Source organism: Vidua macroura, chromosome 5 (genome assembly GCF_024509145.1).
Source record: "Vidua macroura isolate BioBank_ID:100142 chromosome 5, ASM2450914v1, whole genome shotgun sequence".
Lineage (NCBI taxonomy): Eukaryota > Metazoa > Chordata > Aves > Passeriformes > Viduidae > Vidua > Vidua macroura.
In genome coordinates this window covers 49,823,573-49,840,042 of record NC_071575.1, presented here as the reverse complement: position 1 = coordinate 49,840,042, position 16,470 = coordinate 49,823,573, and the positions used below count along the sequence as shown (strand labels likewise).

Genomic DNA, 16,470 nt, shown 5'->3' with positions numbered 1-16,470 from the left:
TGTGCTAACCTGTTGGGTAAGTGTTTCTCCTCTTTGTATCTCAGAACTGATTCATTCTTCTTCTTTTTTTTTTTTTTTTTTTTTTTTTTTTTTTTTTTTTTTTTTTTCTTATTCTTCAAAACAGGATTTGAACCAAGTTGCAGAGAAATGTTTTCCTCTGTTTTTGGATGATTTCTCTTTCTTGATGGTGTTTTTCTGCACTGTGGGTGTTTTTCTGATTTTTTGAGGCATATGTTTCTTTTAGATGTTGTAAATGAATACCTAAAGAAAATATTCTAAAACCTTAAATTATGTCTATTGCTTTCCCTGTACTGTAAATTCCTTCTATGTGTGGATGTACTTCAAAGAATACATTTTATTTCTCTGTTTTTAGTTGTTTGTTTTTGTTTGTTTTTTTTTTTCTGTTAGGCCCGGCGCAAAGACGTTTTTATCCAGGAGCGATATGGAAGATTTAATCTGAGTGACCCATTTCTGGCTCTTCAGAGAGACTTTGAGGCAGGTGCTGGTGATAAAGAAAAGAAGCCAATATGCATGAACCCTCTGTCCATTTTAGAAGCTGTTATGGCTCACTGCAGGAAAATGCAAGAAAGAATGTCGGCTCAGTTGGCTGCTGCTGAAAACAGACAAAAGAAGGTATCCTGCTATTGACTTTTTCCTTTTCCCTCTCCTGATTTGTTCTTTCATGTCACATTTTTAATTTCTATCTTTGTCTTGATTAACATTGAACATTACAAATGTTCAAATGTTGCCACTTAATTTTTATATAGGGTGAGGTGCTGGTTTTCTGGTGATATTTTGTACGCACACTTCATTTGTTCTGTGAATTTAGTTTTATTTATGGAAAAAAATTAAATATAACTGGTACAAGTTGATACAGTGGATATATAACTAGATAGCTCAGTGTGAACTGAGCATCATCACAAGATATTTTTAAACCAATACTGTTGGAGCCTTGAGAACCTATTTTCATTTTAACCTGAATAAAGTAAATAATTTTAAATTATTTACTTTTTAAATTATTTAAAAATTAAATTATTTTTATTTTATATAAGGTGGCTCTATTTCATAAATCTGTAAAAATATTTTATACCTCTAAAAATACTTTTTTTGCATATTTAGAACATTTACTGTAAAAAGAAAATAATTTTGGAACAATTACATTGCAGAAAAAAGTGCTAGATAAAAGATAAAACAATGTCATTTTGAAAGTGAATGATTGGTTGGTGGCATGTGTTTCACCAGTATGTAAGCCATACATTTCTTAAACATAGCTAAATATTAGTGTGTTGGGAGGGGTTTCTGAGAGGAAAGAGATGAAACAGTCATATAAAGTATTTTTGAATAAATAGAAAAACAAATGCTCTCTATGTGTTTAATCATCTTCACTACATATAAGATAGAATGTCTTCTACTGCTGTGATACAGGTTTTTGGTGACAGTTTTACATTAAAAACCCCCAAACAACAAACAGGCTGAGACAATTGATGTAATTTGACATGATTTTGGTAATGATTGCTCTTTGGGAAAAAAACATGCATGCGAAAGTGCTGGAAGTTGCTGGAAATACGTGCTTAAATTAAACCAGCAAACATGCTGTTGTTACTTTAGCTCTGTTGTTTAGTTTTGTTTAAACATCATTGCTCTGTTAAGACTTCAGGAAAACAAATTAAAAAAAAATAGGATATCACTATGATATGTAAGTCTTTCAACAGTTTAATATGGAGTGAACTATTATATGTACCTCGCACTTGTTTCTGAGAACTCTTAAGTATTAATTTTCTTTCTCATGAGCTTTTTCGGTAAATATAAAAATAGGAAAAGGCAAGCATGCTTACTTGTGCTGACTGAAAAAGGATACTGGGAGAAACCCTGACACATCTGCCAGGAGAGTTGAATTAGTTTCTTGTTTCAGTGCATGGCCACAAGTCTCTTCTTGTACCTAAATTCTTCATCTGTCTCTGCCTATGTATCTGACCATATGGTCAGATACATGTACCTAAGATGGGCTTAAATATTAAGAATATATCAGTATATTAATATGTAAATTCAAATTTTGTCTCTTTTTTGTCTGTTTTTTTTTGTCTGTCTTTTTTTTGTCTGTATCTGTAAATCTGTTTGTACAGGAAAGGATGCTTTTGTCTTTTGCTTCCTAGAGGAATATATGAGCTTTTTTTTCTTTAAATCTTAATTTTAAGGATTTGAAAACAAACTACATGGTGTTGAGCAGCTGTTTGCATGACTGTCTACTGAATTACATCTTCCTCTTTTAAGCTTCATTAGAAATGTTATTTGTACAAGACCCTCTTAAACTCCTTGGGATTGTGGCAACAGATGATGTATCTCTCAACCATCTCCATGCATTCACAAACCATTCATTCAGTGTTTTACCTTCCCTCCATTCCACATTTTTCTCTCTGTTTTTCATCTCTCAAATCCTTCTGTTGAAGAGGGTAATGAAGCTGTTTTGAGGGACTTTGAAAAATGTTCAACAAGGTAGGGTGACACAGTGTAAGAAAAAAATCAGCCTAGGCAAATGTAACCTAAATACAAGCCAGCTGCTGCCCCTCCCTCCAAGAGTAGTTCCTCCTTCTCTAGATGTGTGATGCCTCTATCTTCGTGTTTGGAATTGGTTCACTGTTCCACTCTAAATAATGAAATCTGTGTACAGCTGTGTTTATTTTCTCTGGGTATTACTGAACTTCAAACAGACTCAGAGTGAACTCTTATTCTAGGGGGTACTCTGTGAATATAATCACCTCGAAAGTATTCTATGAATAAAATTTTCATTTGATCACAAAAAACAAGGCGTAAAAATAACCAGCATGTAGAAAAATCAAGGAGGTGCACAAAGGACTGTAAGGCTTACCATATACAAACATCTCACTCTCAGATGGCATCTGCTTTGTGTTAAGTCTCCATCCTCTTCCATCTCTTCAAATGCTTTTCTTGGAGCTGCTGTGAAAATTAATTGTGAGTTTTCCTGGGAACACAAAACAGATCATCAAAATGACAGTTCTTGATTTGTTGAGAGTTTGCAGAGGAGTTAGTATTGGGATGCATGCTCAAGGAAAGGCAAGTGTGGGTTGAAAAAGGCTGGTTGGTGTAATTTATTCTTACCTTGTGCTTAAAGCAGATTATCATCATCATCAGTACATCTGGTCATCTGTGAATTTGTCTTGCTTAGTCATGAAAACCCCCAGGAATGGCAATACTGCATGTTTTCTGCACTGGTGTCCTTATGAAGAATTTTTTTCTGAGACTGAGCCTCTGAAAGGGCAAGTTTTCTTTACTGTAACCTTTTATTATGGAGCCCCACCTGCCATTACCAAGATGAATTTGCCTCTTGTCATCACTGTAAGGGCCCTTCAAAAAGATGTTGCTGTTAGATTATCTCTCTGTCTGTTTTTCACTAAACTATGCAAGCCAAGCTTCCTCAACATTTTCTTACAAGGCATGCTGTCTCTCACCTCTGAAGGGCCTTTGCTGGTTAATTGTTTGTGGGACACTATATTTTTTCTCAGTATCCTTTTTTACCCCTTTTCAAATCCTTCTTGGACTCATTTCCAGATATTTATATTACTGATATGATACAATATAAGCATATAGTACATTTTGCAAAAATTAGGTTCTAGTTAGTTTTTAAACTCATAAATAATTGCAGCTAGTTCCAAATCACCTAAAGGGAAAAGTACGATGTAAATATTCAGAAGCTTTTCCCTGTTAAAGATGATGCACCCAAAAGAAGAACAAGAGGAAAGGAGAGAGAGACATAGGAGACAATGTAAAATGAGAAAATAATGCTGCTTTTGTATATTGAAATCAAATAGAGGATTTACATTTATATTAGGGAGCCATCCTTTAGATGCAATGCTTGCAAATAAGGTATTATAATAGTATGGTAAGCTGATTTCATGCCAGTTAAGTATTAAAATCTGTTTGTAATTATTTGGAAGTAATGTAATTTCACAACACTTAATTTATAGAATGAGAAGCTCATCTAAAAACAAAATAGCAGAATAATAAAGTATAGAAAGTTTGACAAAAAATGTTTTCTCTATAATATTTATACATCTCCAAGCTATAGAAATTTTACATATTTATCATGATTTTTATACCTACTTTAAAAAAGAAAAGAAATGGTTGGTTGCTCCACTTCTTTTGAAATTCTAGTGAACCATGCAAATGCTGTATCCTTTAAAAACGTAGTGAAATCATTGAGGAAAAAATAAGGGGTTTTTTCACTATTAAACTATGCTTAGGACCATTCCTAAATACAGTGTCATTATAATATTTTGTTAATTTAATTTGCAGCTGTATTTACCTTAACAGAACTGAAGAGATATTGCTGTGATACAGTTTAGCAAGGACTGATAATACTATGCCTTATTTTTCATGTGTTTAGAACTGTTTTTGAGGCTCTGAGCAGCCTGGTCTAATGAAAGGTGTGCCTGCCTTTTGCAGAGAGGTTGGAACTTCAAGGTCCCCTTCTAATCTAAACCATTCTATAAGTCTGTTGCACCATTTTTAAGAAAGAGTGGGTGTGGTTTCGTGAAAAACATTGTGCAGAGTGTCAACCTGGGATAAAGCTCTAAAACCCCAGTGCAGCCTCTATGCTGCTAAACAGGTTTTAAAGTATTTGAAACCAAGATGATGTTTAAAATGTAGGTATCATTTCCCACAATGATTTCTTCCTCATAGGTGTTTTATAAAATGGTGTATTACCATATTTTTGCAGTGCTTTTCTAGAAGAGGGTCTGTGAATAAAAGCATAAACAGTAGGCAAAATGAATTAGAGGCAATGGCTATCTGAATAAGGGGAAAAATTATTCTCATCAGTTAGCTGCATTTTAGTAATAGTAGCTTATAAATCACTGATGACAATGAGACTTTTCACTATTAGTAAGTACAGGAAAATATTTCTGCCTGTGCCAAAAAGTTGTCTTATTTATAAATGTTAAAACAAGATCCAGGATACCAGTTATATTCATGATGGACTTAATCTCCTTCAGTTGGAGGAAGAGATAAAACCTAACCCCATCATTTCTGTCCTCAAAGATGTTTTGCAAAGCTCATCTCTTACTTGAATTTGGTTCCTTTACTGAGATGACTTTATGTTACGTCAAATTTTTGGAGAACAGGTAGCTTCATCTCTCAGGAATCACAAGCATTTAACCACTTTGGAGAGTCTCTCTCTTGTCAATGGAGGAAATTAAAAGAGTTTGCTTAATTTCTAAATTGCTCTCTCTTTATTTTACTTGTGTAAGAGATGTCTCTCTATTTTACTTGTATAAGATTATATGTACTTGTGTTAGATATCACAAATCACCTTGCTGGGTTCATTTTAGTCATACTCTCAAAGATTTAAAATATCAGTGTCAGGTTAATACTAGGTTATTATGAAATGAGAATTGTTAATGAGAATTATTTTCTGTTTTCTTACAGTTGGAAATGGAAAAATGTCAGTTACAGAATCTTGAGCTGGAGCACAAAAAGCTGTCTGCTCGCCTTGAAGAAGAACGTGGAAAGAATAAGCATGTAGTATTGATGCTAGTGAAAGAGTGTAAGCAGTTGTCTGGCAGAATTGTAGAAGAAGCCCAGAAACTGGAAGAAGTGATGTCAAAATTTGAAGAGGAAAAGAAAAAGGCTACTGAATTGGAGGAGTTTCTTGCAGCTGAGAAACAAAGGAGTACACAAATGGAAGCTCAAATGGAAAAGCAGCTGTCTGAGTTTGACACAGAGAGAGAGCAGTTGCGTGCCAAACTTCACAAAGAGGAAACACACACCAGTGACCTCAGAGAAGAAAGAGATAAAATGATCAAAATGATTGAGCAATTAAAAAAGGAGAATGAAAGTAAAGCTAATCTTTCTCAGAAGGATAGCAATAGGAGCCTTGTTTCTATTTCTGTTGAAACAGAAGAGCCAAGTTCAAGAACTATTGCTTGTCAAACAGAGATAGTAACAATGGACAGTAGCGTAGAAAATGCTAAGAAGTTGCCTTTGACTGTCTCTATAAAGCCTTCTACAGTGAGCCCACTAGTGTCTGGCAATACAAAAATGAATGTGTGTGCCAATGCAGCATTTGTGAAGCCTGTCGTTGATAGGCAATCTTCATCTAGTGAACTTGTCCCTCCCACGACTCCTGTTCTTGCACAGAATCAAAACAGAATTGAAGAAAATGGCCCAAGTACAGGCTCATCCCCTGATTTATCAAGTAGCACTTCCCCTTTTTCAAATAGTAATTCCCTTTGCACCCCTACCACGCCAACTGCCACGGCTCAGAATTCCTCGCTCTCTTCATCTATACACAGTTTGCATTCACCATCTGCCAACACTACTGGCCATCCAGGCCTAAATCCACGAGTCCAAGCAGCTAGATTTAGATTTCAGGCAAATACAAATGATCAAGACCAAAATGGAAACACAACCCAAAGCCCTCCCTCAAGGGATGTATCCCCAACTAGTCGTGACAGCCTTGTTGCCAAACAGGCAGCTCGGAATACTGTTACCCAAGCGCTTTCAAGATTTACAAGCCCTCAAAGTAGCGCTCCGTCACGGCCAGGGACATCACATTCAGTGGACGTTGGCACTTACCCCCCAGTTGGTAAAATTACTTTAAAGACTCCAAGTGTATCAAGAATTGACAGAGGAAACCCTCCACCTATTCCTCCTAAAAAACCAGGGCTTTCACAAGCTCCTTCTCCACCACACCCACAGCTTAAAGTTTTAATGGATAGTAATCGATCCCCAAATACAAGTGCAAAAACTGACAACAAAACCATGACCTCACCTCTTTCAAGTTCACCACAAGGAATCAGGGTAATAAATGAGGAAATTATTTCTAAGTCCTCACCTCAGCTGCCACCAAAACCTGCTATAGATTTATCTGTGGCACCTGCAGGCTGTGCCATGCCAGCCATAGCCTCATCTCAGGTGGGTGCCTGGCCTTCCCACTTTCCTGGACTGAACCAACCTGCATGTTCAGAAAATTCCTTTGTCATTCCCACCACCATTGCCTGTAGCTCCTCCATAAACCCTGTTAGTGCTTCATCCTGTAGACCATGTGATTCAGACAGCCTCCTGGTAACAGCATCAGGTAAAGGGATTGATATGCTACAAACTCTCCCTCAAAAACTTATATGTTAACTTTCTTATATGTCTTGTTTGCTTTATTTATCTTGTAACTTTCTCTTTCTTACTTTCTAAAAGCTAAAATTTTCCTGTATATTTTTTCCACATTCCAGGGATATGGGAATTCTTTTGCTGATTTAGTAATGATATGAATAAGTTTGCTTCCTCAAGGAAGTCTCCATATTGAAGGCTTTTTAAAAGAGGATTAATGTTTAAAGTAAGTGAGCTGCAGATTAGAGTGTTTTAAACAAATTCCTTTAAATTTTTTAAAATTTATTTTTGGTTAATGTTAGTATTTTGGACTTCCTCAGTCTGAAATGATGTTTTGAATATTACCTCTTCAGGGGATCTTCCATGGAATGTGTATTTTGATGCTGTGTGAATCTTTTAAAGAACAGGGTATAGCTGAGGCTATGGTATTCTGCTAAGGCAGCAGATGGTTGCACATTAAGACATGTAATTGCCTGTATAATAGTGCTGTTTCCTATGTATCACTACATGCCTATAGAATATCTTTAATTTTATTTCTGGTTTTCTATAGTTCTTTTTTCAGTTGTAGGCTTTGTTAATACTCATGCATGGCATCTCACAGATTTACTTCAACAGATATAGGCACAAGTTTGCTGTTGGAAAGTTAAAATCTGTTGATAATCTTAAGTCTGGAGTCAATGTGTGTATCTGCTACTCATTTTGCATTTTGGTGGGGAATTACTGGTGTGTCTGATCTACCTTTCAGTGAACTGTAGATCTCCTATAAAGCTTTTTATCAACATATTTCCCTGCTGGGATCGGTAGCACTAGAACATTAGGTAGAAGCTCCCCTTAGCTTGACTTGCACTGCACTGAAAAAAAAAGAGCACACAGTTATGGAACACTTCAGACCTTCATCTACATTGAAGAATGTTTGAATTGTTTCAAACTTCCAACAGCTAGTTCAGTTATGGTACTGCAGTCCTTCATAATTCTAGTACCTGCATCATCATCTGTAGGCCATAAAAGCCCTGTACAGCCGATCTGCTTCCGACACATAACAACTTTCTCTTGGTAGCTGCACCAAGAGCTAACAAGTGAGTTGAACTCAAGCACTAGTCCAGGGGAAGCCACTCCAAAAACAGTGTGTGACAAAATTGTGTATATATAGGAGATTCCAGGTTTCCTGTTATTAAGCAATTTTTATTCCCATTCCACTTCATTGAAGACTTTCTACATGTATCAGGAGTAACCTAGTCATCCTTTTAATATTTGGTTGTTGCACCATATTGTCAGAATCCTCTCTCCTTTCTGAACTGTGCCATAAAAGTATGAGCTCAGAAATCTTATCCTTCTGTTTGTCTACTGCACCTCAGAGTCCACAACACTGGGGTGTGATGACTGCCTGTTAGTTTGCTATTTTCACATGGATGTCCTGAATTTTCATCTTAAATTCATATTCCAAGATGAGTCTGATTGCCATGTCAGATAGATGATTAGTCTTCCAGTATTTCAAGTATTTTCCAAACTTAATTTGCGTTCAAGTGCTATTAGGCTCCATAATAGAATTTTTAAATTCTTAAAAAAAAAAAAAAATCTTAATATTTTATGAACATAGAACAAATTATTGGAAAAGTCAGCTTCCAAGTTAATAGTTTTTGTAAGCAAGAGATTGTCATCCTCAAATCCTATCAGCATGAATTAGGTGTATGTAACAGTTAGTATTACATTATTTATCTGATATTTGGTAATCACTTAAGATAATTATTGGTTATTCTTTAGAAGAATAAATCTCGTACCTTAAAACTGGAATTACCAGTGCTTTTCTTCATAATTTCATGTATTGTTTTTGCTTTAGTTGGTGCTTTGAGGTATTAACTTTTTTCTTAAGAGGACAGTCATTCTTTTCAATCAGACTCTGCCCCCAAATACTTAATTTGTGTTTCTTATTAAACAATTTTTCAATTTTCTCTCATTCTCAGAGAAAATTCTAAAAGTGAGGACTATTTGTCAAAAATTGATAGATTTTTTTTTAATTTTTAAGATTGCTTTCTTTCACTAACTCCCTTAACTTTTTTTGAAGAGACATGGAAATATTTGTTGATTTAATTCCATTATAATCCTTACTCTGAACATTTCATCTTAGTACTTTGTAAGTGACACTGTTTTTCAGGAATATCTACAATTGCAGATGGGAAATATGATCCAAAGTTCACTAAGGAAGATTGCTTAAACTCTACTTAGCTGTATGCTATTTTATTTTGTCTTATTAATATAGAGATGTTATTTCAGTATCTCCTTTACTGGCTACATAGAGGCTCAAAGAACCTTAATAACTTCATCTGTAATATTCACATAAATATTCAGGAGGTTATTTGTGTTCTACCTAAAATATTGCTTATATTTTATTGCACTTATTCTTCAATCCCATTTTCTTTATGTTTTTAAGGGAATTTAATCTATTTTGGCCTAGTCTTCTAGCAAACTGCAGAACTAACTAAATTTAGAGCAACGGATATTATGCAAGTATGGAAAACATTTCCTTCAAAATCATATGCTAAAAATATTGATTTTATAAATATATATGGAAATAGAAAGATAAACCAAATTTAATAACACTGGTTTTATAAGATAATGTGGGCAGTTAATACATTAATTCATGCTACTTATTCCCTTTTTCAGCTTCTTTTTTAAGTATGGCTTTCTTTGAGGTGAGAAACATCTAACAAACTACAAGTACTGCTGAAACCTCCTTCCCATATCTGCATTTGCATGTCCTCTAGGCACAGAATCAGTTAGTTTTATTAATGATCTGGTTGATTTTAATATGTTTTATTTACTTTTATTCAGAAAATGTTTAGAATTTCAGTTTTGCATTCAGTTAAAGCAGAACTTGGTTAAATTTATTAATATTTTCTTGTACATTAAGTAGTGAGCTTCAATCAGAATTCTTTAATTTTTTTTTTTAACAACAGTGACAAACAATTTTAACATTAAAGGACATTGACAGAATCCTTCATTTTCATACTTTTTTGCTGGTCAGTAAATTCATGCTTCTTTATTCTTACTGTGGAGTCAGAAGAATTGATAATAAACTAATCACTAAAGTATTATATTTATTAATTTTAATAGAGTTTCCTAGTGAGCTCAGATTGATTTAGGAATATATCAACAGCCTGATTTTCAGTGAGGAAGTGTCTTTGTTCTAAGAAAAGGAACTCTTCAGAGCAAACTTAAAATGGGAGCTCTGATCCCTGTCACTTAGGCATTCTGCTACAGTAATGTGATTGTATCTTCTTTTAGAGATGGCTGTTGTACCACGTGTTGCTCATTTCATCCCTGCTAGGAAAAGACATGGGCCTTCCTCATTAATGTTAAGCAGACTGCACATAGAGACATTACAATGAACATTTATGGCCTGATTCAAAATCTGTGGCAGTGTTTTCATTAACTTCAGCAGCCTTTGAATCAGTGCCAAAATGCTTCTGCTGTGTTTGGATTTCTGCAGTTCAATGGCTGTAAGACTTCAAAATGGAAACAAATGTGGGCGTTTGGATTATCATATCCCTGGGATTTCTGCTTTCACTTTCTTCTTACTTTTGTGCTGTCTGTGTCACTCTTGAATGAATTTTTTTTTTTTTTTATTTTGCCCGTTTCTATAATGATTGATTTATTCTCTCTTTACAATTGGCTTTGAAGATAAAAGTGTGTGTGGCAAGGGGGGTGAAGGACTGATCTAGGCTCTGAAATTAACCATCTCACATTCTGAAGCTGATGCCAGAAGCTGTTTTTGTCTGTCCCTCTGCCCTTCATCACTGCATGTCCTACAAGCTTTCAGAGATTGCTTCCCATTTCCTAACTTTTTGAGTCTGTAATGGTGTCCCTTATTTATTGGTATCTTCTAATGTTGGTGCATTTTATTGGATGAATTGAATTTTATTATACTGCTTCACATTGATAATAGAATGTAAAGTTATATTTATGTTATTACTGATTTTTGTATCTTTATCAATAGAAGGTTTTCATTTAATGCTAACCTAATATAATTAATTTCATCACTGAACTGCAACAACATATTTTTCTTTTCATAGAGCTGAAATGAAAATTAAGATATGACATTAAAAAATTCCTTTCATTCTGGCATTTTTCTTAAGGATGCCCCAAGAGCAAGCAAACAAACAAGCAAATAAACTACATCAAAAATTACATTTTTTTTAAAGGAAAGGAAACCCAAAATACTATTCATATTACCAACATTCCAGTGTTACTTGGATAAAAAATTTTAGTAACAGTAGTGCCACCTTGGCAATATCAACTATCAATTAACTACCACAAAGACAGTAAAAACTACACAAGTACCATTTTAAAAACACGAATATATGTATAGCAACAGCTGCAGCACAGTTAGTTTCAAAGAATAATAAAAGGCTGGAAAAATAAAACCACTTTCACAATGGAAAGGAATACTGCAAGTTTTTCTTTGAACCTTAGGGAATTTTGTAAGAGTTAACTATTCTCAAATGGTGGAAGTTGAAGATAATATCTTTTTTGCCACTTAAAGGATACAGTTTACTTTGTTGCTTATTGTTTTTTTAATAAACTTCAGAAGCCCTCAAAATCCTCTGATTAAAAGTATTGGAGAAATAAGCATTACTAAGAGTATTAATAGTCAGAAGGTAGCTTCAGAATTGAAGCTATAAGATGTATGGAGTTAATATTACAATTTATTTTTGGTTTAAATTTGGATTTATAAGGTAACTTCATAGCTGCAGTGATGACTTCTTACAGTGAATATGAAAAAAATAGTAATAAGCTAGTCATATTGGGAAAATACTAAAAAGATGTTTCCTTTAGATATTTCACGAGTAAACTTAATTTAAATTGACAAATTTAGCTTACTCTAGAAACAAATACTAAAATACTCCAGGCATTTTTTGTTGTTTTGGAGTTTTTTTAACTAGAATCAAACAATGTATTCTTCATTGGTGTTGCTCAGATGATGAATTCTTGTGTAAGTCTTGATGTTAATTAAAATGTATCAAGATCTTACAAGGTGCCCAGTCTATTGTTTCTGTAGAATTCTGTTGGAAATTTCTGTATTTCATTTTGTTTTCCAAAATGTGGATCAGACCATCCCAGCATAGTACTGCTACTACCACATACTTTTTCTAGTTCAAGATATTGGATAGCACTTACCAGCTTGAATGGAACTGAAGCTAATGCCCTGCAGCTCTTCTTCAGACTCAGGCATTGCAAAACTGCATTAAAAGCTGCCTTAACTTGCTTTCCATCAAATTTCAGCCTCATGTAGTAGCTGATTTGTGGACACAAAAGACAAAGTTATTTATTCAAGAGATAAATACAATGTGTATTTTCTAAAGGTAATAGTGAAAATATTAAAAAAAAAACCAAAACAACCCAGCCTTTCTCCTCTTTTCTCTTGCAGTCTTTGCTCAAGGAAGGATGAACAAAATATTCCATGCTTTATGCAGCAAACTTCATATTCTTAGCAAATTCCCTACTAAAGCTGATAAGTAGTCAGAAGAACATTTAACCACAACTCCTAAGCTTTCAGAGTTTTGGATTGAATATTCTTTGTTAATGGAGTGACTTGAAAGCTTTCATACATGAATTTTGTATAACCTGTTACTCATTCCCACTGGAACATTTTATGATATATTCTTTAAGTATCATTGAATAAAAGGAACATTATCTTAATGGAGAGTTTAATAGTAAATATATCTTTTCTGTATTATTTATGTAAAAGATTTCTACATGTTTCTTCAAACTTATTGAAAGGCACCTTAAGGGCTCTCTATGCAATTTATCTTTATAAATACATATGAGTTATATAAATACTAAATATATAAATACTAAAGTTTGCACTAAGGAGGATAAAATTACATATGAAGATAAGTACTTAGTTTTGAAAATTTTTCTATAGATAATTAAAATAATCTTCCTAGCATATTGCAAATAAATTAAAACAAATCTAAAACTTCTGTTAGCTTTGATAATATAAATGTTTTTGAGACATCCGGATGCTACTACCATTCACAAGTTTCACATTGATCTTTTGTAGGAAGGTCCTGTTCATTTGCCTTAACAAGTGTTACCCCTCAATGCAGTTTTTGTTCTTCAGAATACCTTCTTAATATGTAGACAAAGCACCATCACAAAACTTTTGCTAAACTAACAAATGCAGTAATTTTGAAAATACATTTTAGTATTTAAAAGAACACAGAAAATGCAGGGCTTATTTATGTGTCTTTAACTTCTGTTGCTTTAACTCACAGGCTGGTCTTCCTCCCTAACCCCTTTGTTAACAAGTGGTGGTCCTGTCCCCCTGGGTGGCAGGCCCACCCTTCTTCACCAAGCTGCTGCCCAGGGAAATGTCACTTTATTATCAATGCTGCTTAATGAAGAAGGACTGGACATTAATTACTCTTGTGAAGATGGCTATTCTGCCTTGTATTCTGCTGCTACGAATGGACATACAGGTAAATGATACTAAAATCTAGTATGGCATCCATGTAAACTAGTGAAAGCTTACTTCATAAGTTTTTAATATTCAATTAAGTCAAATGCATTCTTCTTAAAAATGTGAAATTGAAAGTGGGATATATTGATTATATGTCCAAAATCATGCTGTAGCATGATACATGTAGCATATATAAGCAATGCTTCTTGAAGCTGAATTTTGGAACTCAGAAAGCAGTTTAAACACAAAAAATTGGTAGCGTTCTGCAGGAACATCCATTCTAATTCTCCACTCCCTTCATATAAAAGCTACCAGATATTATGACCCCATATTCTGTGAAACACTAAAGATCTTTTGTAATAATAGGAGCTTGAAAGAAAGAACTTTACAGGGAGTGAGCAGCAAAGAATAGGTGGTCATCAGGGTTTTGATCTTCTGCAGCAGCAATGAAAATTATGGAAGATAGTGTCAGAATAGTGTGTTATTTGGGAAATAAAATGAACTGTCTTTATTTTTTAACTGAATGAAATAGCCTTCATTTGTTACCTAGGCTCTCCTGAGAAAATTAAAAGGTTTTTTTTCTTTCCCCATGATCCCAACCCTCCTCTGTATTGAGGAAGTAGCATTTCTGATCCTTTCAATGGTCAGTCTTCATATTTTATGAATACATTTATGGAATGCAGCAAGTATGTTACTAACAGATAGAAGCTTCATGGATACAAACTCCTAGCAATAATTTCCAGACTTTTAACACAAGGCTCTCAAACAGCAGTTTGTCTTAAAAGCCCAGTGTGCATTACTATAGCTTTTTCTACCTACATAAAAACCTCCAGATTCTTATATTGCAGGTGGTATCATTATGCTGTTTTGGACACTAAAGATGAAATCCAGCAATACCAATGGCAAATATTCCATTAATTTTTAGTAAAGCCAAAATTTTATTTCAGAGTAGAACGTGGAACATAGTCCCATTAAAGCCACTGCTTTCAAGAGTACTTTTTGGTTTTATTTAATGAAATATTTATTAGTGACACAATTACAAACCTCTGATCCAGTGTTCCAGATAGTACATAGGCTATTTCATAATTCTTTTCAAATATTTTAAAAATAAAACTAAAGTTAGGATTAAGTTACAAAATCTGCAGCTAAGCAGATAGTGTACATTTTTCTCACATGTTCAGAGTTAATTTGCTACCAGGCATAGGGAAGGAGGAATCTTCATTTTGCTCAAAATGGTATATTTTGTCTTTGCTTCCTAGGGGCTATGGGTTTTTGGTTTTTTGGGTTTTTTTTGGTTTTTTTTTTGCAGAAACATCTGGTCCTTTTCACTAAGTTTCTTTCCTGTTGCCAAAACCTTTAAAATAGTGAAAAGGTCCTTTTTTTTTTCCTTTGGTGATTTTTTCCTTTTTTGAACTTATCTGCAGTATAAGAATCCAAGTTAGTTATAATGTGTGGATTTATTATTCTCCCCTCACTAAATGGATGTTTGGTCTATTGTTCTAGGCTTATATGCTGCAGTTATCATTGCTAATATTTGTGGGGGACCATAATTGACCCAATTCTTATTTATTCATTTTGTATTCTAAAATTGCATCAAAGCAAATGATTTTCAGTTACTGAGCAGCTCCTACTGACAGCAAAGGCAATTTGGTTCCTCGTTTTATTGTCAAAATTTCAAAGAAAGACACTTGACAAAATTGTGCAAACACAATAATAAAAACAAACATATGCATATGCACCCTGTAATTGTTCAGTATGTTTTATTTTTTGAGATAAAAACTGTATTACAGAGGTTATAGTGTTGCTCTTCTATTTATAGTTGACAGGTTGTGAAAAACACTTGGTTGCACAAATCATCACATTTCAGCAACTAAATGGATTGTATGAACTCTGAATGAGAGAATCACACAACAGCAGTGTTGATGTCTCCTTAATAAATTATATGAAAATTGAAAGGTATAGATCTATAAAATTTTTGGAGAAATATTTTTGTGCTTAATTTTATTATATAATATATATATATAATATATATATATATATAACCCTTTTTTATTACTTGTAGTTTGTTCTCAAATAGATATATGTAGCAATTCAAAGTGGAGACTTTAAAAAACAAGTTTAGTTAAATTATATAGGCTTAAGAATGGATATATAAAAATAAATCTTTTTAAAAGTCCTTTCTAATACCTCTTCTTAACTAGCCAGGTGGAAAGAAATGATACTGCTGTCATTTTAAGGATAAAATAAGTTATTGTTCATATTTTTAAATGTGTTGTGTTGTCAATGGTAAGTTTCTGTTGGTTTGGGGTTTTTTTTCCCATAGAATCATACAGTCACTTAGATTGGAAAAGACCCTTAAGATCATTCAGTCTAACCATAAGACTTAACACAAACCTACACTGGTGGGTGATCACACCATGATTTAATTTATTGAGAATATTTTTAACATGGATTTAGTGACTAAATGGATTTTGAGATTTCTAAGTCAACTAACCAGATTTTCCTGTTTCTCCTGGAGAAGATTTCACGAGAAGAGTATCTTTAGAACTGATAAAAGCAAGCATAACGATTACCTCCCTTCAGAAAAACCATGTTTTGGATATTCTGGGAAGAGTGAAAACTGAATGATCCCCACACATTTTCAGTGAAGAAATACAGTATTTAAGATGTGTAGATAACTAGAGCGTGGTAGAGCACATTGTAACCAGCATGATGGCTGCAGCTGTTATATGATCGCAGCCCATTCTCTAGAAAAAATTGAGTTACACAAGAGAAGAGCACTGAAATATTCTGTCCTAATCTATCCTAATTGCAAAATGCATAGCTTTCCTATTTGGAAACAGTTGCCTTTTAAGAGCTGCAGCAGAGGGTTTTTCCAGCACATGAAGTTA

At 33.9% G+C, this 16,470-nt stretch overlaps 1 protein-coding gene across 1 annotated transcript in view; it reads left to right on the top strand.

Moving 5' to 3' along the window:
• The window catches only part of CTTNBP2 (cortactin binding protein 2), a 73,508-nt gene that overhangs the window by 23,932 nt on the left and 33,106 nt on the right, over positions 1-16,470 (top strand). The window contains 3 exon segments of the mRNA XM_053978318.1: positions 409-633; positions 5,443-7,093; positions 13,395-13,598. Coding sequence (XP_053834293.1) covers positions 409-633; positions 5,443-7,093; positions 13,395-13,598 — 2,080 coding nt within the window.